This window comes from Amblyomma mixtum, chromosome 10 (genome assembly GCF_055824585.1).
Source record: "Amblyomma mixtum isolate Tamu chromosome 10, ASM5582458v1, whole genome shotgun sequence".
In the NCBI taxonomy this organism is placed as follows: Eukaryota; Metazoa; Arthropoda; class Arachnida; order Ixodida; family Ixodidae; genus Amblyomma; species Amblyomma mixtum.
Genome location: NC_143021.1, coordinates 76,380,379 through 76,406,643, shown reverse-complemented (window position 1 = coordinate 76,406,643; position 26,265 = coordinate 76,380,379). Strand labels below are relative to the sequence as shown.

The 26,265-nt window shown below is 43.8% G+C and overlaps 1 protein-coding gene across 1 annotated transcript in view; it reads right to left on the bottom strand.

Annotated features, from left to right (window-relative positions):
• Positions 1-12,399, bottom strand: part of LOC149326171 (uncharacterized) — a 40,351-nt gene extending 27,952 nt beyond the window's left edge. The window contains exon 1 of the mRNA XM_089564490.1: positions 12,391-12,399. Within this exon, the coding sequence (XP_089420616.1) occupies positions 12,391-12,399 (9 nt within the window). The remainder of the gene's footprint in view (positions 1-12,390) is intronic.
• Between the last annotated feature and the right edge of the window lie 13,866 nt (positions 12,400-26,265).

Below are 26,265 nucleotides of genomic sequence, written 5' to 3'. Positions count from 1 at the left end.
TTTTACGACGCGCGGTGCTCCCAACTACTACTCTTACGCCGTCGACGGCTTTCCGACCGAACGAGCTGTATAGCTGTCGTGTAAAATGCGCGTGTTGAGGAGCCTAGGAGAGGGAGTACTCTGCGTAGACCTCCGGCACTGCTGCTGCAAAGCCATCCATGCGATCTGGCAGCGCTCACCACCTAGGTGCGTATTCAGAGAACGCCGCCGTGGAAGCAGACGGCTCCACCCTAGCAGCCTTCTCCTCTGACGTTGCTCAAGCAGAATGCTCAAGCACTTGACGTTAACTTGCAAAGGACGCTAGCATCGCAAACGGCTTTGAGGTAGAGATGGAAAACTATCGAGAAATTGACTGTCAATAGTATCGGTAACATTTTTGAAACTATCGATAGTGTAAAAAAGCACATAAATGCCACGTTACACTTCGTTGTCATACGTGATCCGGGGGAGAAGCGCTGCGTTCAAAGGGCAAGGCATCGCGCCGAACGGGTGGTGGCGTTCCTCCCTTCCTTTACGGTGCGGTTCGGGTGTCCACCGAGATGGCAGAGAATTACTGCGCCATTTCCTTTCCTCAAAAATTCTCTGCCTCTCCCGTAAACGAGAGTAGAGTAAGCATGAAATGTTTACGGGCCTAATGTCATCTCGGTGGACACCCGAACCGCACCGTACAGAAAGGAAGGAACGCCACCACCCGTTCAGCGCGATGCCTTGCCATTTGAACGCAAGGTTTTTTGAGGAAAGGAAATGGCGCAGTAATTCTCTGCCATCTCGGTGGACACCCGAACCGCACCGTAAAGGAAGGGAGGAACGCCACCACCCGTTCGGCGCGATGCCTTGCCCTTTGAACGCAGCGCTTCTCCCCCGGATCACGTATGACAACGAAGTGTAACGTGGCATTTATGTGCTTTTTGCACGCCTTATTAGAACTCGGAAATTATAATTCCGTGCATTATCAAACCCACAGCTCCACTGATATCTTGATAAACATTGAGAATGCACTGGCAGCAGTTATTTTTTGTCTCATTTGGAGACCAACCGGCGCTTGCATGCCGGTCTCGTAGGAGGGCTTAGAGAGTCTCGTTAAATCTCGTTGAGTCTCGTACGGTGCCCGGATGTTCTCGTTTCAGAGCCCGGATGACTGGAATTCAGTGCCCGGATGAGTGGATTTCAGTGCCCGGATGACTGGAATTCAGTGCCCGGATGACTGGAATTCAGTGCCCGGATGAGTGGATTTCAGTGCCCGGATGAGTGGATTTCAGTGCCCGGATGACTAGAATTCAGTGCCCGGATGAGTGGATTTCAATGCCCGGATGAGTGGATTTCAATGCCCGGATGAGTGGATTTCAATGCCCGGATGAGTGGATCTCGGTCTCGGCGTGACGTCACCACACTGCCGACAACGGGGGCTAAAAGCATTTCATGCTTAAAAATCTCTGCCTCTCCCGTAACCGAGAGTAGAGTAAGCATGAAATGTTTACGGGCCTAATGTCATCTCGGTGGACACCCGAACCGCACCGTACAGGAAGGGAGGAACGCCACCACCCGTTCAGCGCGATGCCTTGCCATTTGGTTTTTTGAGGAAAGGAAATGGCGCAGTAATTCTCTGCCATCTCGGTGGACACCCGAACCGCACCGTAAAGCAAGGGAGGAACGCCACCACCCGTTCGGCGCGATGCCTTGCCCTTTGAACGCAGCGCTTCTCCCCCGGGCCCCTGTGCACCTGCGCAGCTTTGCTTCGATGCGCGAAGCCCCTAAGAGATCACGTACGACAACGAAGTGTACGTGGCATTTATGTGCTTTTTGCAGGCGTTATTAGAAATCGGAAATTATAATTCCGTGCATTATCAAACGCACAGCGCGACTGATATCTTGATAAACATTGAGAAGGCACTGGCAGCAGTTATTTTTTGTGACTCGTTTGGAGACCAACCGTTGCTTGCATGCCGGTCGCGTAGGAGGGCTTAGAGAGTCTCGTTAAATCTCGTTAAGTCTCGTACGGTGCCCGGATGTTCTCGTTTCAGAGCCCGGATGACTGGAATTCAGTGCCCGGATGACTCGATTTCAGTGCCCGGATGACTCGATTTCAGTGCCCGGATGACTCGATTTCAGTGCCCGGATGACTCCATTTCAGTGCCCGGATGACTCGATTTCAGTGCCCGGATGACTCGATTTCAGTGCCCGGATGACTCGATTTCAGTGCCCGGATGAGTGGATTTCAGTGCCCGGATGAGTGGATTTCAGTGCCCGGATGATGACTCTCGGTCTCGGCGTGACGTCACCACACTGCCGACAACGGGGGCTAAAAGCATTTCATGCTTAAAAAACTATCAACAGCACTACTATCGATATACTATCGATAGTATTATTGATACTATGGATAGTAGAATCGATAGTATTGGTAGTATTACTACCGATAGTACCGCTATCGACAGCAAGGCTATCGAATAGCGAGACTGTCGATAGTACGGCTATTGATAGTAACACTATCGACAGTAACATTATCGAAGGTAACACAATTGATATTATGCATTTGCTAGCCTGCGATACAGCCAGAACATTTGCGATACCTGGTTGGTTTCACGGTCTTATGAGGCTTGACGTCCCAAAGAGACTCAAGCTATGAGGGATGCCATGTGGAGGTCTCCGGATTAATTTCGCACAGCTGTGGTTTTTACCGTGCGCTGGCATCACAGAGTACACGGGCCTTTTGCCTTTCGCCTCCGTCGAAATAGAGCCGCCGTAGCCGGGGTCCGAACTCGCGTCTTTCTAGTCGGCAGCCGAGTACCATAAGCCCCATGCATCAAGGCGGCTTTTGCGATAACTGACTATCAGCAATACTCAATTCATGCATTTATGAAATATCTCGTGGACTAATGAAATATTTATCGAGATCGTATCAGGATCTTACACTTCGCCTCTTTTATCCCCAAGACTGCTAAGGAATGGAACCACCTTCCCGCTTCCATCGCCTCCATTACAAACGCCGACTTGTTAAAAATGCTGTAATTGATTTTACATTGGAGTGCTGCGTTACCTGTTCTGTTTTTGTTGTGTATCACCCACTCCTCTCTGTAATGCTTCAGCCCTGAGAGTAAATAATTAAATAAATAAATAATTAAATAAATCTGTGGATTATACGATCTTTCTCGAGTTGCGCGACTTTGAGCCTTCCGATCGTACCTACACTGTAAAAAAAATGCTCCACAGTACAGAGAAACCCGCTGGTAAAGCGTTGCCGGAGGGTTTTCCTCAACATGAATACAGCGACTCCGTCTGACGGTCGTAACATTCTTGGCAACGGAAAGTTACGATATGGTATGCACGAGAATGAAATCGTTTCTTTGCAACGGATGCTTCTGTTGTGTTCTTATTAAAGGTCCCGTAATGTGTATGCATACTTCCTCCGTTCACTTGGAAGTCATCTGATCTAGAACGGAAATAATCTGCGTTGTACTTATGTACTATCGAGAGCAAAAATAACAGACCCCTGCCAGCGCGTGCCGATCCGCGCCAAACTGCATGCGAGCACCGCCTGACGAAGCGCTCCTAGTGCCGAGACCAGCGCAATGGTGTGCGCCCATCTCGAGGAGCGCTACGCATTGCGTGCCACTGCGCTCGTCTCAGCATCTGGAGTGCTTCGTCAAGCGGCGCTTGCATGCAGTTTGGCACAGATCGGCACGCGTTGGCAGGGGTCTGTTGTTTTTGCTCTCGATAGTACTTTCAGTAGTGCACGCACATGCATCTGTGTATAGCTTCTTCCCAGAATGTTCACTGTAGATATGGCAGTCCAGAGGCCGAGGAAATAAGTATTACGTACAAGACTTTCATGCATATTATGTATTGCACACGTACAAAGAATGCAACTTAGAATGAAAAAGTGGCAAGTTATTGGTTGAGTACAAGTACATACGTTTTATTTTCATGACAAATTGCACACATGATACCTCTAAACATTGCTGTCGGATTCATCTGAAAAGATAAAAAATCCTCATTTAGTAGCCACACAACACCTATTATAAATTTCACAGATACATTTGAACCATCCGCTATTGAACAATCGGCTTTCGTAGAAGCTTGTAAAAGCCATTTACAGAGAACCAAACCAACATGATTCATTGCCTAAAATTCATTTCTCATAACAGTAAACAGCAAAAACCACAGGGCCGGAAGAAGCAGACAAAATGCGCTTACTCGGACACCATTGTGTGCATGAAAGTCTTTACGGTTGTCTACAATTTTGTGCAAATAGAAAGTAACTATTTAAGGATGGGTGCCAAATGCAGTTCAATGCAGATGCCTTTCATTACATAGTACTCAATGCACAACTTAGCGAGCAAGGAACATTGGTAACATCTGAAAAAGGCCAGACACTTGCCCACAAGCATGATGATGATTGTGATTTTTGATGGCGCGAGGGAATCTGAGGACAAAGAGCACCATGGCACAAGGTATTTTCTTCATCTCAAGGTGGGGCAATGAACCATTTGTCAGGCATTTCACTCTAAAGAAGACGAGCACCAGGTGAGGAGAAAGCTTGTACCTATTGGATTGGTGATTACCCAGCACTTGCCCACAAGCAATCAGGAAGCATACTTCCCCGAAAAATTATGCTTTCAGTCATAGTTTCTATTATCTCAGCATCTGCAAGAAAATGTACTAATCTCTGATGTCAACGAAAATGCAGTCACAGGTGCCGGTTGCAGCTCACTAAGGTATTCAAATATCTCTGCAGTGTGCCTCACGAGGAAAAGATGCTCAAGTTTCCACAAAGGGCTCTTTGCAGAAATTTAACCGAAGGCCGCTGCCATGTTAACCTTTTCAAAATGATGGCCCAGAAAGACGAAGTGTCGTCATGTGTCTGATGTAGAAAAAGGATGAAGGCATGAATCATTCAGCTTCTTCAATAGCTGTGATGTGTTTGTTACTGGTATTGCTTGGTTTCGTTTGGTTATTGGGGCTTAACGTCCCAAAGCAACTCAGGCTATGAGGGACACCGTAGTGAAGGGCTCCGGAGATTTCGACCACCTGGGGTTCTTTAACGTGCACTGACATCGCACAGCACACGGGCCTCGAGAATTTCGCCTTCATCGAAATTCAGCCGCCGCGGCCGGGATTGAACCCGCGTCTTTCGGGTCAGCAGCCGAGTGCCGTAACCACTGAGCCACCGCAGCAGGGCTGTTGCTGGTATTGGTTCGCACAGCTTCAGTCTTCTCTTTGATATTTTGTGAAATCATTCCATATCTGTGAAAGACCTCGCTCGCAAACATTTTGGTTCTAATGAAGGAGCAAAAAAAGACCCATGTCCTAGGCCTTTTTTTGTAACACTAAAGGAAGGCTCGCCTTTTAGGGTCATTATTACGAAGAGGTCCATGTGGCAACAAACTCTGAAACAATTTCTGCAAGGGCTGAGTGTTCTGAAGCCTAAGAATCTCTCATGAGGTGCCCTGTAGATGTATTAGAACACCTCAGTGAGCTGTTACTGGGCCCTGTGAGTGCTCTGTCACTTGACATCAAGGGTATGTACTTTTTCTCGACACATGCAGCGATGATGTATATGTCGAGCGAAAGCATAAAAGATTTCTAAGAAGTGCGCTTCCAGATTGCTTGCGGAGGAAAGCACAAGAGTCTGGCCATGCTCAGCTGTTACCTTTGCTTCTTGCTTGTTGAGTTCTGCAGTGAGTACTACGTAATGAAAGAAGGAATCTGCATCGACTCATGTTTAACATCTGTCTGTGCGACCTCCATCTTGCACGACACGACAGGCAACTCCATAATGCCCTTCATGCGCCGAGTGTCAGTGTGCTCTGTCAGCTTCCTGGTCCTGTGTTTTCTATTCTTAAAGTTATTACTGCCTTCATTCTCTACTCCATGAAGCCTGAATGTGCTACAATGGGTTGCTCCACACGTCATGCAGTAACCTGGCCATTTTTTTCATACATCGGAGGCACTCAGGTCGCAAGCCATGCTTACTGTAAGTGTACATGTGAGACACATCATTTATAACCAATTTTAACAGTAGTATTTCGTGCAAGAATATCTAAATGCTACTCAATTTTTGCTCAAATTTTTAGATACACACTCTTATTCAGATTAAAAACATAATTTGGCTACTGTGCTCTCGCTTGAGTTTGCATCAGTAGCTTGGAATAGTGCCTCTGTTACCTCTGCCAATGAAATTGAAAATGTTCAGCATAAGATTGTATGCATCCTTTCTGATAGATATATTGAGCGCTGTCGTTTCTAAGACTACGACTTTTTTCTAGCAGACCTTGGTATGTCTACTCTTTATGACAGGTGACTCACGCGTGACATGCATTTTCTACATAAAGTTGTGCTCGGCTCTATTGACTGTGAGCAGTTATTGATGTCCATGCGATTTCGTGCGCCTCGGGAAAAACCACCAAATGCTATGATAAATTTTATCCTGGCATGCATGCCATTTCACCAATGACTCGTTTGCAAATAATACAATCCAACTTTTTATGACACAAATATTTGCCTAATTTGCTGTTTTCATTGTTTATTTCATTATTCTTGTTTTTCTTTACTATTATTATCATCGCATTTGTGATCATTTTTCTGTATTATGTCTGTTCACGTCATGGTGTTTGTATTGACTTAGTGTGCACTCGTTTAGGCCAATTCGCTGTTCAGGCACATTTAAAATAAAATATCTACCTATCTATTTAAGCAGAAGCACAGCACCAAGGTACTCACCAACTGTTTGAAGCACTGTGCGCAAGTTCTCGTGCCGACATGAATACAGGTACTTTGGAATGCACACTGTCCAAGTCTTCATCATGCCATGCCGCTCCAACTCTCTGGTAGCAAAATTTTCCACTAAAAAAAGAGCAATTTTGTTTATGTTAGACTAGTAATATTAAATTTTACTATATACTAGGTACTTCTCATCATTCTACCCCAGATTAAACCATACCAGTGATCACCATGTTTTGAATTTTGTTGTATATGATCACAAAATGTGGTTGATTAGAATGTTAGAAATTCTGGTTAAAATAAATCTGACAAAGTGTTGTTTAAAAAAATCTGGGCACAAGGAAGAAGAAAGCTAGCCAGATAGCCTGGATGAATGTTTTCAGTTTCCTGCAAGCATCAGTACCCTTGCACACAAAATGTACAATTTAGTGGGTTTCAACTTTCAGAATAGAATTTCATGCTGCAAACATCTAGCTACGCGGAAAAAAAAAATTTAACTTCCATTCCAGACAAAGGAAAGAAAATTCCTCTGGTTTTTCTTCACAAGCCTCTGGAAGTATACAATTCAGTGAATATACTCTGCAAGTACGTGAACCTACCAGCACGATGACAAGAAAGGAGACAAAACAGGCGCTGACTCGCAACTGAAGTTTATTGAAGTGAACAGGGAATACACAGAAAAGCCAAACAACACCACAAACCACACAGTACAGGTAAGCTATACCACAACATGAGTAAAAGATCGCCCTTAACTTTCCTCTCATCTAGATAGTCCAACTCGTTGCATATTAACGCAATGGACAGCACACTCTCAGATTTGTCACCGAGTCATAAGATGTGTCTAGCCTCGATAATTTTCCAGTTAATCTGCTCCGAATGTATCGCCAAAATGAGTGTTGCCAAAAGGAATGACTAGCAGCCTTCACATTCCTTGCGATGTGCAGATAAGTTAGAACACCTACCAATATCCAAATATCTCTTGTGCTGCCATAGTCTTACATTCACACACCTTCGAGTTTGAGCAACATAAACCCAACCCCAAGATAACAGTACCCAATACACCAGACACATTTTACAAGGCCCATATGCTTTTCCCGGACCAAATTGATAAAATTATTCTTAACAATTTTACAGATTGTAGACAACTTATTAGGGGCCAAGAGCACCATTTCTGCGTCATACCTTCTGACCACATTTTTCAAATTGTGCGACAATCTACGTATGTACAGTAAAACAGTCAATCTTTTGGCATCTCGATGGCTGGCCCCGGCCGTATCCTGCCAATCCCTGTGAAGGGGTTTTAGCTTTAACATGCTAAAGGGAAGAATGGCGCAGCATCTAGTAATAAGGACAACAGAACAGCAAGCAAACGCACAAGTGCCAACCTTGGAGCGGATACAGAATCCAAGAGCGCGTGCTTGACAATCAGCACTGACAGTCAAGGAAATGAGAAAACACTGATTTGAACATTCAAGATTGAATGAGCCCGATCCTTGACTGCCAACGCTGAATGTCAAGCACACGCTCTTATATTCTGTATCCGCTCCAAGGTTGGCACTAATGCATGTGTGCTCTCCTGCTGTCCACGTTACATGATGCTGCGCCATGCTTTCGTAAGCCTCAAAATCTGCTCTTGGAGACCACTTGTCATGCTGTGAAAGCATCATTTCATCAATACCGAGCCTAGCCTAGATGACACAATGCTATCTCTCACTAGCTTAGAATGGTTCGGCCAATAATCAAGTAGCTGCTTGGCAGTCCTGGGTGAATATCGGCAGCATACATGGCATGTGCAGAACATCAAGGCGAAGCCCAGAAACCGCAGCTCTTTTTGATGGGACATTTCCTCCAAGGATAACCTAAGGCAAAGAAAGGCCTTGCTCCTTAAACAACTTGACAATATACACAGGTCTCACACTATCGCAACCTTCTGTAAAAGACCAGAAAATCAGACGCAGTGAAAGATTTTCCCCCAGCCCATCCAAGTTCTTGGCAATCATTCCATCCACCCTGTTTAAGAGAATATTACTTAGCACAGGGACATTCAATCGATACATATACTAGACTTTTGAACATATGCCGCACAGCCATACTCCACAAACATGCTCTTCAAATAAAATGAGGTAAGTCCAAAAAAACAGACTATTACGCACCTGTTCCTAAACACAAGCTCATAATTCTGCTCCGATATACACATTCACAAGCTTTTCATGAGGTCCTCATACGGGATGGAATAAAATAGTTCTACATCGACACTAACCGCCAGAAAATCCGCTGTATTGCCATTCTTGACATATTTTTTAACTCGGCAGGTGAGTGTTGACCGATACGTTATATCAATAAGTGAATTTGGCCGCTGACTGCACCGCTATGGCCGATACGTGCAATGTTTGCTCAGAACAGTTGCCTCAGGATGGAAAATTGTTGAAGTGTTCAGAGTGTGAAGAATATTTTCATGTTGGGAAAAACTACTCGACTGTAAAGGTTAGCACTTATGATAAGATGCCGGCTGCGAAGCGAAAAAAGTGGATTTGTAAATCATGTACAACTGACTTAGCAGAAGCCACGTCCTCCTCGAAAGGCGACTCTTTTTCGCAACAACTCTCCGATGTTAGCAAAAAATTGGACGCATTGACAGGAACGGTTGCAGTTCTTACGTCAAAAGTTGAAGAGATGCTTACTTTCAAAGCAACAGCGGGAAAGCTTGCTGAGTCAGTTGAGTTCCTTTCCGAGAAATATGACGCAGTATACACCACTGTGGCTTCCAACCAAGAAGAGCTTAAGACTCTGCGTGGTGAAGTGGAGTCTCTCCCATCTCGCCTGGTTGACCAGAATTCACTTGTTGAGAAGATGAGTGGTGATTTGAATGCATTGGAGCAATACAGTCGGAAGTGCAATTTTGAAATCCACGGAAATCCCGTTAAGCCTAGTGAAAACTTGATGTCTTTTCTTCACGAGTTATCAGTCAAACTAGAGCTCTCAGATTTTCATGCTTCAGAAATTGCTGCTGTTCACCGTCTGCCGGCCAAGGGTAACACTATTCCGCCCATCCTTGTACAAACGACCAGCCTCGCCTCGAAACAGAAATGGATTGGAGCCAAAAAGGGGCTTGAGGCTTTAGCTCAAGATAGCACTTTTCCGAAGTTATTTTTCAATGACAATTTGACCCAGACAAATCGTGAGCTGTTCTACCTTGCCCGTGTGAAGGGAAATCAGCAAGGTTTCAAGTATGTTTGGACGCGAGATGGAAAGATTTTCGCCAGAAAATCTGAGGGCGCTTCCGTTGTTCGAGTGGTATGTGTGGCAGATCTTGAAAACATCGTGTAATCATGGATAATTCCGTTCCATCGTTTTGTACTGATTTTTCGAAAGTTCACAGACTTTTCACAGCCAACAATAGCGCTATCCGCATTTTGCACGTCAATATCCGCAGCATTCGCAAACATTGGGATCACTTTTGTGCAATAACACTGCCCTTGCAATCGCTCTTTGATGTTTTAGTACTAACAGAAATTAACATTACATCAGATGGCCTCTTGTGCTTTTCCATACCGGGTTTTCATATGTATGCACACACACGCACAACAGGTAAAGGTGGGGGTGTGGCTGTATTTGTAAAAGATGCTTGGTCAGTGCAAGAAATAAATGTTCATTTCTGCCAGGCTGAGGTGGTAGCCTTGCGCCTCTCAGTATCAAACTTTTCTTTGGTAATATTAGCGGTCTATAGTCCCCCGTGTAACAATGGGCGGCGCTTCCTTGAAGAGCTGGATTCTGCAGTCTCAGCTTTGCCATTAGAAGAACACTTATGTTTGATCGGCGATATCAACATTGACACCCATCGTACCACTACACGTTTAACATGCGAATATCTAGATGTGCTGTCGAAATGGGGTATCCAAAATACTATCCACGAAGTCACGCGTGAAGAGATATTATCTAACCGTCTGGTTGTCTCGTGTATTGACCATATCAATGTTCGTGCTCACAATCTTCCAACGCGTTCAGTAGTTGTCCGTCAAAAACTTGCTGATCACTACTTCATCTGCTGCGACTTCACCCAACCGTCTTGCCTGGCGTCTACTATGAATTGCAGAAAAGAAATTATTATCACAGACCCTAAAATATTGGACGAGTTAATAGCACAATACGACTGGTACAATTTCTTAAAAATCGTGCCTCCTGGTGAGATGTATGAATAATTCGTTAAATTGTTCAAAAAATTTAAACAGGCCGCCACACGGTGTCTCCATATTAAGCAGCGTAGTGTTGATAGCCGGTGGATGTCAGCGGAAATATTGGCAGCAATTAAAGAAAAAGAGTTGCTGTGGACGCAAGTAAGGCGTGCGCCTTCTTGCGACGAGTTGCGACTCAGGTTTAAGATATGCAGAAACAGAGTCAATGCGATGGTTAGGCTTGCCAAGCGGATACACTGCCGGAAAAAAATTTTTCGATGCACGTTCTGATAGCAGACGAACGTGGAGGCTTGTCAAAGACTTACGAGGTGAGAACTCTGCCATGTGCAAGGACAGGTCTATTCTGGGACATTTTTCGAGCGATGCTGAAACGGTTGTGCAAGAATTTAACAGTTACTTTTCTCGTGTAGTTGGCGTAGCAAGGCCACATCCGAACACATGTTCCTTGAAGCACTCTTTGGCAGAATCCGCCTACCTGCCTCTTATTTCCGAACATGACCTTCAATATCTGCTTTCAAGCCTAAAACCCAATAAACCTCCTGGCATAGATGGAATCTTAGTTGCTGATTTATGCAGAAATTTTCATGTCCTTAAATGTGTGTTACTGACAATACTGAACCATATTATTTCAACAGCCGAAATACCAGTCCTAATGAAAACCGCCACTATCATTCCATGTTTCAAAAATGGAGCACGCAATAGGGTAGAAAATTATCGACCCATCTCAATTTTGCCAGCGATATCCAAAATACTTGAAAAACACTTGCTTCAGAGTATGCAGGGTTTCTTGGATAGACATGGTGTCATTTCTGCTGCCCAGTACGGATTTGTGCAGGGCAGAGGCACCCAGGTTCTTCTTGAAGATTTCGCTGATACTTTGAATTTGGCTTTCGAGTCTAACCAGGTTGCATGTGCATTGTTTCTAGACGTGAGTGAAGCTTTTGACAGTGTTTGTCATAGCCTGCTCTTAACTAAACTTCATATGTTAGGATTTAGAGGCTTGTTTTTGCTACTGCTTACTAATTTCCTACAGAACAGACGGCAGCTAGACTCAGTCGCCAATTTTCGCAGTAGTTGTATTGATATCAACGCGGGTGTCCCCCAAGGGTCCATTCTGAGCGCTTTGCTATTTAATATCTTTGTTAATGATCTAGTTGACACAGTTCCCGGCCGTTTGTTTCAATATGCTGATGATACCGTTATCGTTTCCTGTGCAAAGCACTTTTCTGATGCTATGAATGATCTTCAAAGTACTTCAACAAAAGTTATGGACTGGTTCGCCAACAATCTTATCAGCGTTAACGTATCCAAAACAAATCTAATATGCTTCTGTAACCCTTTAAAGGAGTTGACGCTTGACCGATGTTTACTTTTACATACTTCTTGTTGTGCCCCGTGCTCCTGTACACCTCTGGTTTATGCTTCCTGTCTAAAATATCTCGGTTTGCTGTTTGACAGTGACTTATCTTGGAATTCTCACCTTTACCATGTTTGTCAGAAATTACGGGCTCTTTTTTGTCTGCTGTTCAATATTAGATACTACATGCCTTTTTCCGTTAGAAAAGTAATAATTCATGCCTTGGGTTACAGTGTTTTAAGATATGGCATAACAGTTTATGGGCATTGTGCGCTTCGTTGGCAAAACAGACTGAACTCCATATTTCGCTCAATCTTAAAAAACAGTGTTTACGATTTACACCTTCCAAAGGAATGTGATGTTTTTAGTTTTCTAAGGCTCCCAAACTTTAATGCTGTCTTATTTGAAACGGTTATACTCAGACATTTTTGAGAAAGTGCGTATAAAGTTGAATATGTTCCGAGTAGAACTCTCAGACCAAAAGATAGATATAGTATTCCCCGCTGCTCCCCTCGCTATGGTAAAAGAACTCGTGCATTCTATGTTCCTTCGTCACTAAATGCGTTGCCGTCAAGTGCATTTTCTGTGAGTACAAATTATAAACTAAAAAAACTATTGCGTTCATCTGTTTTCATCTGACCTTTGACTTCGTTTTTTTGGTATAATTTATCGCTTGTTTTTGTCTCGTCGTTTTTTTCATGGTCATATTCCTGGACTTTCATCGCCTACATTGCCTGATATACATCTGTTGTTCGTGTAGTTTAGTGGATTCAGCGTTTTTTCCAGTTAACTGTGAAGTGTGATGTGTTTCAATGGTTTTTTTTGCTGTTCCTATTTTTCTGTTGATTTCTGCTAATCTTAGTTTGTAAAGCGCCGCACGCGACTTGCCGCTACCTGCCAGGCGCTTCCATACAAGCCCAATGAGGCTTCGGCAGGCCTGAATCTGTAAAATGTCTTTGTAGTGCAGAATAAACTGATTGATTGATTGATTGATTGATTGAGATACTCAACCACGCTGCGAATTTAGTACAAGAAACGGATCTTCAATATGCGAAGTAGACAGATGCTTTTGCAAATAACCAGACAAAATTTTGCAAGAACCCTTTTCTGAAATTTATCTGAAGAGCATGCTAGTGAGTAGCATTTATTTTAAGAGCATGGTTGTAGAGTATTGTAGTGTGGTATGTGTTCAAAAATCTGGTATATGTAGTGGTTCGAAGATGAGCCTTGTGCTAAGAGATATTTTAAGCAGGGTGGATAGAATGATTGTCAAGGACTTGCATGGACTGGGGGAAAAAATCTTTTGTTGTGTTGATGATTTTCTGGTCTTTTACAAAGGTTCTGATAGTTTGGGACATGAACATATTCTCAAGCTGTTTAAGGTTTGGTTTGGTTTATTGGGGTTTAACGTCCCGAAGAAACTCAGGCTATGAGGGACGCCATAGTGAAGGGCTCCGGAAATTTCGACCACCTGGGGTTCTTTAACGTGCACTGACATCGCACAGCACACGGGCCTCGAGAATTTCGCCTTCATCGAAATTCGGCCACCGCGGCCGGGATCGAACTGCGTCTTTCGGGTCAGCAGCCGAGCGCCGTAACCACTAAGCCACCGCGGCGGGGCAAGCTCAAGCTGTTTAAGGAGCAAGGTCTTTGTCTTAGGTTTACCTTGGAGCAAATGTCGCCACAAAAAGAGTTGCGGTTTCTGGACCTATCCTTGATGATCTGCACACACCATGTGCGCTGGTGATATTCACCCAGGAGTGTTAAGCTGCTACTTGGACACAGGTTGGCTATTCCAAGCTAGTGAAAGATAGCATTGTACTGTCAAACCTGGGCTCAGAATTGATGAAGTCATGCTTTCACAGCATGACGACTAGTTTCCAAGAGCACATTTTAGGTTAATGAACGCAGAATTTCCTAACCATGTTATTGCAAGAGCATACAATAAATTGTTGAAGAAGCCGAAAGCTTTTCGCGGCAACCGGCGCAATCAGGCCGGGGCCAGCCAGCGAGATGCCAAAAGACTGGTTGTGTTACCGTACGTACATAGATTGTCGCACGATTCGAAAAATGTGGCCAGAAGGTATGATGGAAAAGTGATTTTCTCGGCCCCTAATAAGTTGTCTAAAATATGTAAAATTGTTAAGAAGAATTCTGTGAATGTGGCTCGAGAAAAGTACACATGTGGAGTGAAATGTATATGTACCTTGTAAACTCAACATGGTATCAGACACTATATCTTGTGGTCGGGTCTATATAGGTCAAACTGGAAGGTGTATCAATGTAAGATTACAGGAGCACAAGAGGGTAGGGGTTCTAACTTTTCTGTATATTGAAAGGGATCTGAAGGCTGCTACTACCCTTTCCTTTTGGCAGCACACATTTTGGCAGTAAATTCAGAGAAGATTAAAGGTGAGATTATTGAGGCTAGACACACCTTACGACTGGGTGACTAATGTGCAAGTGTGTTGTCTATCGCACTAACATGCAATGAGTTCGACTATCTCGATCAGGGGAATGTTCAGGGCGATTGGCTCATGTTGTCATGTATGCTTATCTGTAATTGTGTGGTTTGTGGTGTTGCTTGGCTTCTTCATGTATTCCATATTCACTTCAATAAACTTTGGTCGCGACTCAGCGACTGTCTTGTCTCTTGTCTCGTCTTTCGCACTGGTAGATTCACCATGATGTCTCACCTCTGCAGAAATCCAACACGACATTTTCCTCTTCACACTTGAGGTTCAGTATATAATAACGCCAACGCTAGTCATCCGCAAGAAAAGTTCATGGCTTCATTAACACCGCCTCCTGCTTACAAGACACAGTGCGGCATTCACTGTAGATTCTACCTGCAACACAGAAAGCAAAGTTTTAGTTTGAGTGGACTAAACTAGGAAAGAAGCACAAAATATCTACAGCCAAACGGCCGAGCTGAAAGAAATAGAGGGTAGTGTAATAGTGAACATACTGATATAGTTTTGTATAACATCTTCTATTCATATAAAATGTACACTTTTTTTCTTATGCTGACGCCTGGGTACGCTATTTTGTGCACTTATTGCATGGGCCCGAACTAGCAGCTTGCTTAGGGCCCAGACCACCCTGTTTGTATAACCTTCATTCAAAGTGAATAAACTGATACTGATATTGCATGCAAGATATATGCATGATATATTGTGATATTCAACACTGCTACCATTGGCTTAGCCAACTATTTATGCATAACAAAAAAATGCAGTATCACAGAAATACTGATACAGTACTATTAGTGTTAATATAAGCCGTGCAGGTTCGATGAAAAAAAAGGGGCCTAGTGCTAGCTGCCATTCCCACAGCAGGCTTGTGACCAATTGCCAGTTTAAAAGGAAAAGGAATGACTGAAAAGGGAGAGAGCCAGTAGGAAGGAAGACAGGCATAAAAGGACTTAGGATACAACAGGCAGGCAAAGTTATTTAGACAGCAACCACAAAAGAAACATTAACACCCAAGTAAAGATGTACAAGACCAACCATACCATTGTGCAGAGTGGATAACTTGTTAACCTCATTTAGCCCAAAATATATTTTCATATATACTTGTGCGATAAAGTGATTATATTCATTAATAGCATAACTGACCGAGTGAAACCAAAACAGGGATGAAGGGCGGTGAATGAGCCCTAGGCGTGATGCTTATGCCTTCCTAGTGGGACACAGAAGGATCATTCAGTGAACATCGGGTCTCTGAGATTAATATGTAGTTTAATATTAGCGGAAAAATAGAAGTAGTAACAATAAAGCAAGCAATGTAGCTGAACATTGTTCTATGCACATAAGAAAAAAAAGCATTATGAATAACCAAGTATGAAATGTTTGTAGCTGCACAGTTCTTCACACACGTGTCTAAAACATATGCGCATGATTTGCCACAAGAGAGTGTCTCGTTTAGATGGGGTACATGCTATGGCAGTAGAGCACAATCAGGCTGGAATGAAATGCAAACAGCACCTATGAACAAGACAAAATATTTCACCTGTGTGATTTCAGCTTGAGTATGCAGCTAGCCTGATTCCTGTTTCAGGATAAGAGATCTACCTAATACACATATATGAACCCTTTCTAAATGTATACCTCACTGCAAAGTAGAAAAGTACTGCACATGTATGCTCGCATTTCGTTCTGGCCTAACTGTAAATGCATAACGTGTGTCTAACGCATATCATTATCAGTCGAGGCTGTCACTTCCAACACCAAGCAGATATGTGAAACCTGTAAGAACTCCTTGAAGGCAAGAGTCTGAAGATAAGCTTCTAGACCCACTCTGAAGGATGTAGATTTGGTGTTTAGTGTGGCATATAATTACTTCTGCATTAATAGCGAGCATGTAAGGCCAATACAAGGTGCTTCTGAATTTGGTCGCCTAAAATTTGCTTGGGAGAACGCAAAATAATGCTAAAGTGCAATCTATAGACACAATATTGCATGCTGAATAAGCAACAAGAAAAAAAAGAAGGCAATGCTCTGGAAGCACCTTCAGTCATTCAAGACAAAAATGATGAGGTAAGCTGATGCTGCTACTTGAACAATAGAAAAAAGCGACTATTGCTTACTTACAATAAACGCTTTCTCTGGGCAAGAAATAAAAGAGAGCTGTAACTCATGAAACCTCCCGTCATTCTTTTTACAAAAAAGTAATTTAAAAGGTTGCATTGCAAGAATTCCTGCCATAATAGTATTCTCCTCACACTTGGGTTACACAAGCCAAGGCTTTTAACAGCATGTGTTTTTGCATGTGTTCATTTTGAAACATTATCCGGTTGAAGCGACACAAAATATTTACTTCCCCATGAACTTGTGCGTGTAGCATAATCACGGAAAATATTTTTTTCACTGGACAGAAATACAACAGCATAGTGGCGTGACTGACACACAACAGGCTTCAGTGACAGTGCAAGACAATGATCTGAAATCCTACACAACAGACCGGCGACATTACAATGGCTAAATCCTTGATAGTAGTATTTAATAGCCATCTAAATGCTCGTGCGCAACAGGTGGGAGCGCTTTACTGCGAAGCAACAGTAAACCTTTGCCACTAGTCTAAACAAATGTGCGCCTCATCGTGACTTCCACTAAACTTTCTTGCTCCCAGTGCAACAAAGCAAGTACACAGGGGGCTCGAATGGCAACGATACGACGTGTTTGGCTGAGAAGGGTTGTTTTGTAGGCCAGTTGGTCATACATATTTCAAGAAATGCTTCGGCGCGGCAGACAAGGACAAAACGTAGAATAACACCACAGATCGCCAACTAACAACTGATTTTATTGGAACCCGCGACAACGAATATATGCTTTGCGCTCATCAATGACAAAAAAAAAACATGCAGTGAAGACAGCATTAGGCAAAAAATGATCAGCACCCATGGCACGTGTGGCACACGCGTACATCGTACATCAGTTGTTAGTTGGCGCTCTGTGGTGTTATTCTACGTTTTGTCCTTATCTGCCGCGCCGAAGCATTTCTTGAAAAATGTGTTAGGCTATCATGTCATCATCTTAACATAACCAATGCATGTTGTCTCCGTTCCGGACCGCCAATCAGCCTCGAGAAGACAAAGATGCTTATAAAAAAAGAACAAAGCAACAAGCTCTCAAACCTCACAGTGAACATAGAAGTAGCAGAACCATGTAACCTAGCCAATGGTTCGAAGCTAAGAAGCAGAAGAAAATATGTTAAGGCCAGGACTGAGCAAAGAGAAAATCATGGAGGAAACCTAAAAGCAGCAACAAGCAATGAGAGTGGAGTTGCCTTGATGTTCATTGTCAATACCTACTGCTCAAAGTAAAGGAAACCAGGGTATAAGAAATACAGCATTTCATATTATAACACCATCTGTCGGGCTAGTTGGTTGCGATCCATATGTATCAGCAGCGCGAACACCACACAGGAAGAAGGAGAAGAAGGTAAAGAGCGCTGAACTTCCAACTTTCATTTGAGCAAAAACTGAACCCGCACTTTTATACACATACCAGGTAAAATCCCGCCAGGGGGGGTAATCAAGGCGCGCAATCGAATTGGGACCAACACAATGTCCAGGGCATCAATATGATAACCACTATCGCACTATACAAAGACTTCCATGAAATGAAGCACGAATGGCATGCGGAAAAACAAGACAATGTAAAAACAGGGTTGAGTGTGAGTCGTGCCTCCAAAGCAGAAAAAGACTGGAAACCCCGTCCACCTCGTGGGAGGTGTCAGGAGCATCCCAGAGGAGGTCCAGCGTTTCCTTGGTCACGGACCCAAGTTCGCGGTGGAACCGAGGAGGACAGCGCCGGAAATGTTGACCATGGTCAGGCAAGTTTCTAGCCTCGCCCCAGCGGCGGAGGCGGATCGATGTACCGCGGACGGAGTGGACCTGGTCACTCGTTGTAGCGCCGAAAGGCACAGGTTCCCAATCAAGAAGACTGTTTCATTTTTAATGAAGGAAAATTTGTCATTGTTAACCGCCGACAAGGAGGTAGGTTTTGCCGTCCTTCCGAAACGCGTGTTCATGTCAAAGGCAGCGGAAGCAGTTCAGGCAAATTTTGTAAAATGCACAACATCCGAATCAAAACTAAGATGCAATGCGAAGAAGCTGTGCCAACAACTGAATTTAGAGAACCTTTCACGCACAATACAAAGAAAAAAGACTGGCTGTCTAGAAATGTTTTTTACCGCGAAGACGCATAAGACTGGATGCCCTTTGCGTGTGATTGTGTCTGAGAAGTTAACCTGGCAAAAAGAAGTCGCCAAGTTTCTCCAAAGCAACCTCAAGCGACTTCCAGTCAATGACCCCTTTCTTGCAAAAAACACAGAAGAAGTTGTCAGATTCTTGCACGAAAACAGAACAAAGTTGTTCAATGGCTTCTCCATTGACATAAAGGACCTCTTTTATTCCATTCCTCAGGATGCCCTCATAGAATGTGTTCGTGACGCCATCGATAGACACGGTGTGGTGGCCTTCCAAAATGAGTGTGGCGTTTCTGCGGATGGCTTCATTGAATTGCTATGCGCTTACCTAAAATCAACAGTGACAGAGTGGAACGGTTCGAGATTCATACAAAAGCAAGGCATATGTATAGGCTCATGCATTGCCCCCATTTTGAGCGACCTTTTCCTGGCTATGCATGACAGATCCTTGAAGGACAAGCTCGAGTCTTCAAGCGTTCTAAAAATTTTCCGGTACGTCGATGACTTCCTGGTCCTCTTAGATTGCGACACTGAAGCCTTTAAAACAGAAGCAACTCAAGTCCTCCACACTTTTTCTAATACTATATCACCTCTTGAAGTTACTCATGAATTCCCAGAGCAGAACGTCATGCGGTTTCTAGAGTTAAAGTTGTTTTTCGAAGACGACTATGTGTGCTGGTTATTTGAACCAAAAGCCAATAAGCCCATCCTTCCCTACGATTCAGCCCATTCAAAACTTGTTAAAAGGAACATCGTGAAGTCAACTTTTAAGAACGCACTCACAAAATCTTGTGAACACAGGTTGCAAGACAGTTTTTCGAGCCAAGTGCTGAGGCTGAAGCAATCAGGATACCCGCAATCTCTCCTTTCGTCTGTAGCTAAAAAAGTCCTGATAAGTATGAAGCATGAATTTGAAGCCCCGGATGATACGCGACAGCGGAACTAAAGGGTCGCCGTTCTGCCATACCTGCACCAAATCTCGCATAATCTCAAGAAAATTGGCAGAAAAGCAGGCGTAGACGTAGTCTTTTCAGCCCCTCTGCGCCTGTCAAGCCTGTGCAACAAAGTTAATAAAAAGAAAAAGAACAGTAGCTGTACAACCAGGCACCGAGATCCTTTTGTGTCTTGTGCGGAGGGTGTTGTATACTCTATACCTTTAGCTTGCGGTAAGGCTTATATTGGCCAAACAGGAAGATGCTTAAACGAAAGGTTAATGGAACATAGGAACGATCTAACTGGGGTGCCGTTGAGGAACCTGCCCGCCCATTGCAGCGCATGTGATAGCCAAAAGAAGTGCATTCCTCATTTTAAGAAAGCAACCGTCTTAAAGAAACATAAAAACCAACTAACACGCGAAATCATTGAAGCTACCTACATCTCAGGGCTCAAGGAAGGTTGCGTAAGCACCCCTTCCATCTCATTATCTGAAAAAGAAATCACCTTTCTCTCTGGTTTTACCTGATTTTACCTGGTTTTTAGGGGCACACTGCATTTTCGTTCTAGCCGTGTTAATTGTTGGCGCGCATCCCTTCGCATCGCTTACGTTTTTACCGTGACTCACCTTCTCATGTTTTTTTTTGCTTTTAGCAAAATTCGCGCCCTCAAATCTGTTTTTCCATTTTTCCATTTGCGCACACTCCACCCTGTTTTTACATTGTCTTGTTTTTCCGCATGCCATTCGTGCTTCATTTCATGGAAGTCTTTGTATAGTGCGATAGTAGTTATCATATTGATGCCCTGGACATTGTGTTGGTCCCAATTCGATTGCGCGCCTTGATTACCCCCCCTGGTGGGATTTTACCTGGTATGTGTATAAAAGTGCGGGTTCAGTTTTTGCTCAAATAAAAGTTGGAAGTTCAGCGCTCTTTACCTTCTTCTCCTTCTTCCTGTGTGGTGTTCGCGCTGCTGATACATATGTTTCATATTATGCTTTGAGCAAATTCAGTGAGAATGAAAGACTAGAGACTTGTCTTATAACATTTGCACTGTTCACTTTGCACCAAAGGAAAATAAATTTCTGTGCAGTTCATCTACTGCTTGGCAGTAGAACAAGGAATAAATCCAGGTCTCGAAAAGTCTACAGAGACAATACTGATGCTGCATGTGCATTTCTCTCTAGACTCCCTCGTTTATTCCTTCCCTTAGGTTCAGGAGTCCACCGAGAAAAGTGAGACAGTTACTGCCCCATTTCCTTTCCTCAAAAATCAATTTTCAGTCCATTTCTCTGAACTGTCCTGAAATGTGTAGATGTTACCAATCTTTTTAGTGCCTAATTACATACTGTAATTTTTGCAAGGAATATGAGGTTGATGAACCGAAAAAAAAAGTCTGGAATGATACCTTTGGTAACTTGGCACCTGGACAAACAGCTGACCCACTGGGCGTCCCCAGGGGCTCTGCTGCGAGGCGTCCCTAGCAACAGTAGCCGGTTTTCCAGATCCAAAGGAACCACGCGAATGATTATCGAAAAGTTTAAGGACAGCAGATGCACGAACACAAAACAGCTCTTCAGCACTGTTGCAGTGGGATGAACGGTTACAAATCTCTAGACTATACCTGGTAATAAATAAATTATCAGAAGACCATCTCGAGCGCAGAATGATCTCAAAGCACATTCGACACGCACTACCAACATGGGCAGCTTGTGCTTAATTGAATCCAAAAGTTTACGCTGATCTACCAATGTTACTTCAAATAGACAGAAAGCGCATGCACGCTGTGCTGATGTTACCGTGAACATAACATGCGACGAGACGCAGGGTTACAATACAAACAAAAAACCGCTTTCAAAATTTGAGAACAAATTGCTCACCTTCTCACAAGTTCACCAAACCGGAGACGATGCCGTGTGGCTGCCGCCAGTCACTCGCGATGCACAGAAACAATAAAAATGCAATGCCGCTGACTTTCCTTGAGCAATTTTCAGTCGATTAAACTTCAAACTGTTCGCACCGACCACCGTTCACCTCACCAAGCATGTGTGCACGGAGGAAGTAAAATGCATGCGGGCAAGTCACCCGCGCAAAATGCCACGCACGATGCCATTTGCAGAGCCACGGCCGGTGGCTATGGTGGCTAGCAGAGATGCACGGGAAATTCATAGCGGCATTCGCGTATTGGCGTCCATGCTTACGTCGCTGACGCCGCAAAAGCGCACCACCTTGAAAACATATAAGATGTATTTAATTTTACCGTAGCTCTTTTAGCTGACAACTTGAATGGTTTTACATATTAAATTTTTTTTAGTTTCATGAGCGTTGTTACCACAAGAGCGCAGTGCAGCTTGGCCATGACGAGTCGAAGCGCTAGCCAAGCCCGCAGTCGGAACCATGCGCGGAGTATGTGTGGTGTTGATTGTGTTGATTGAACAGGTGGTTTGGAACGTTTTTGTTCTTCCGTGTTCGCTGCGTGCGTCCTGCACGCTATATTGTCGTTACTGTGTGTGTATGTGTGCGGCCCGTACACCGCATTGGAGTGTACAACCGCCTGCTGTCCCATGCGGCATCGATGCATAATAAAACGACCGTACAGAATGTGCGTTACAATGCCAGTGCCCCTGCACGAAAGAGGACCCTTAGCGAAAAGAGGATGTGCTAAAAATGCATTTCAAACGTATTGTATTAATTTCATATTTATTTCGCATTTTTTTGTCCCTATGCTTAAACTGCAATACGAATGCTTTCTAAGTATACTAGGAATAATATTTTAAACGTTCTTAAAAATACGTGAAAAGTACATTTTTGCCCGCTTAGCATATTTATAATGCATTAAAAATATAATAAAAATATACATTAGAAATATACTAAAAATACACATTTAATACATTAAAAATATGTTTACTCGGGCTTAAAAAAAAGTCTACTGGGCGGCTCCATGGAATGAAACGGGTTAATTCATCAACTGGAGAACAAATCGTACACGGGTATTTATCATTAATCAACAGGAGTCTGATATTATAAGGTCACGTGATTGAATACGGCTACATACAGCATACCAAGACGACAGCGACACAGCAAACAACAAATCCTACGACAAGCGCTATACTTGGCTTGCCGTATATATACCCAGCGAAAGCGACGCACTATTTTGCACGGTGATACCTTTTTTTGCGCAAATACTGTGGGCTTCGAAATTATCGCAGAAGTACCCTACTGGTCGCGTTCGAATCTGGGATTAAATGAGAATGGAATTGCTAGTTGAAACTTGCTTCAGGCACAGGTCAGGAGTCGAACTGTCAACCAACAGATACATGGGCGTGTAAGGGAGCCGGTCTGCCCTGCCACACGGGGTCCCTCCCGCTGGCTTATTCGGACCCAGAAGTACCCAAGGCGCTTTTGCTGGTATAATGCTATCACGTTCTCACACGGAAATGTTCGAATGACATTGAGTGGAATGGCATTCGAGAACAGGAATGACATTCGGACTCGATGGACTGCCGCGGTGCTGCACGACACTTTCGAAACGCATTCGAAAGCCTCAGCTCGTTTTCAGTGTACAGCGACGACGACGACGGCGGTCACACTAGTCCGACAACGACAGTATATATCACGCTGAACAACAGCATGTAATTACAGTGAAATATCTAGTTTACTATAATATGATTCTAGAGGGACACGTTTTTCAAGCCAACGACACCGACGAATCCGGTCGGCGGACGGTCAGCCTTGTCAGCGGCTGAGCGAGAGCACGGTGATTAGGCGGCGGTGTGTGCATGCTCGCGCTTCTAAATGAGCGAAACGAACGGCTATATTTCACGTGTGCATACCTGAACACTCACCAGCGATAAGCGCTTGCCAAATCAGTTTCAATCGACGACGGCTCTGTTCCCTTCCGCGACGACTAGGCCCAGCGAGTTCGCAGGGTTGGATCTGTGATTTCGGCGGTTGTGAAGAGCGAATCACAAGCTTTAGCGAATGCAAATGGTCACCAGGTGTAGTTTTGGCAACAGTGACCTGAAATCAACTATTGCTTACATCGCAGGGCACGCGTACGATGAACGGGAATCGCCGGTGTGACCCAGACTGCCGAGCCGTGCTTTACGGCCAGCAGCAGTCGTCGCCGTCGCTAGCTTGTGGATAACAAGTTAGGCCGTTTCAGTTAAAGCGAACAGTCACCATACATACTTCTGGATAAAGTAGTTTAAAAAAAAGTACTTGTCACGTCGGAGAAAGCTGGGACAAGAAGCGAGAAGCCCCAGTCCTGCGCGATGCCAACAACCCGGCTTTCTCAGGCGTGCGATCGCATCATCGCTTCCCACACATTGTAGCACTGCGTAAACAATCACGAGTACAACCAGTAAAAAAGAAAACAGATTGTTTATTAGAACCAAAGCGCAGATTGCGTTTTATGTTATGTAAACAAGCGATGTAAACAACAGTATGAGTGCAGTCGTCCTCATCGGCGCACTCCCGGGGAAATTTCATGCTGACGCGGTTAATATTCATTGGCGTAATATTATCTTCAAGCACTCCCTTAGACAGAACACATGTAGCATCGTTAGATGACATTCACATTCGGCTGGAAGGCATTCGAAGCGCCCGTGCAGCAGGGGTATAAGTGGTGATCACCTTCCTGCTAGAAGTTACCATAAACGAAAGGATGACAAGAAAGGGAAAGTTTTCACTCTTCGCTGAAACGTCATTTCGAGCCCTAGATTGTTCCACGGTAGCTTGAAGTGTAATGCAAATATGTTTACGCGGACAACCCATTTGTTAGAATTTAAATATACTTCAGACGGATTAATTGCGTATTTACGAAAGTACACTTTAAATAGATGGCCAGCACCAAAATGCGATGTCCCGAAACTCGATTTTGAGCATTAGATTGTTCAACGACAGCTTGTAGTGCGCTGCAAATATGCTAATGCGGACTGCCAATTTGCTAGAATTTCAGTGTTCTTTGGACGAATTAATTACGTATTTACGGAAGTACACTTCAAATACGTTGACGACACGCAAATGCCATTTCCCGAAACACGATTTCGAGCACTCGACTGTTCATGGCAGCTAGAAGTGTGCAAAGACGTTTAAAAGGACTGCCCGTTTGTTAGGATTGAAATATATTTCGGATGAATTAATTTCATATTTACGAAAGTTCACTTTTAATACATTGACAAGATGCTAAAACTGCATACATATACGTTTACAAGGGCTGCCCGTTTTCTAGAATTGAAGTATACTTTCGATGAATTAATTTCATATTTCCGAAAATACACTTTTAATACACTGACAAGATGCTAAAACTGCATGCATATTTTTTCATGTATTTGAAAAGTGCTCGAAGTATGCTTTAAGTGAGGTATTTTTGGCACATTTTAAAAATATATTTCGAATACCAAGCATGAAATTTCAGAAACGTATTTCCTACATATTTTTAGTGCATTCATGAATACAAAATATGTTTAAAATACATTTTAAATAGACCTCCGTATATTCCAAACGTATTAGTTTTTGCTAAGGGGAGACTTGAAGCCGGCGGAAAAGCTGCTCACCCTCGTGGGACTGCAAGAATCTGGCGAGTAACAGTCGACACACGTTTCGGTGGATGATTGCGTTTATCAAGCGAAAAAATTCAGCACTGGCCAATAGCACTGATGAGCTGCTGCTGCGTCATGATAAACACCTGTCTAATGTTTATTACAAGCTTGTTGGATGTGAACGTGGCCATGAGTGGTATTCGTCGAGCAGCGGCCCTCAGGAGGTGGAACCAGTCGATACCTGAAGACGATTACTGTTTGCCCGCGCCCTGGCGTCTAGCTTCCAACCGCATGCGTTGGCATTATTTATATCTGAATTTCACACGTAGCTGAACTGTCGCAAATATTACAGCCGCATCTTTCAAACGTGCCGTGTGAAGAGTACCTTTTTCATATTTTTTTTGAGGGAGGGGGTGGGGGGAATGAGCGGCTGCTCAAATGTAATTCTTTATTATTTTGAGGACTACCTCTACTACGGCACCTCTTTCTTCTTTCACTCCCACTTTCCTCTCTTATGGCGCGGTTCAGGTGTCCGCCGAGATACGTGAGACAGATACTGCGCCCTTTCCTTTCCTCAAAAACCAATTCACACATTATTTTGAGCTTATTTTCCATATATGTGCCAGGTTGGCCCATTCTTGCCTCTTGGTTGCATGTAAGCAATGCATTTATTGGGCATAAATTTCTTTGCTGTTGTATTGGCACAGGGTTAATGATTCTCATTGTATTGTGGTGACACATCATTGTGTACACTCCTTGAAGAATGTCTAAGGGGGTAATAAATTACTGAGCAGAGAGTATGCCCTGTGATA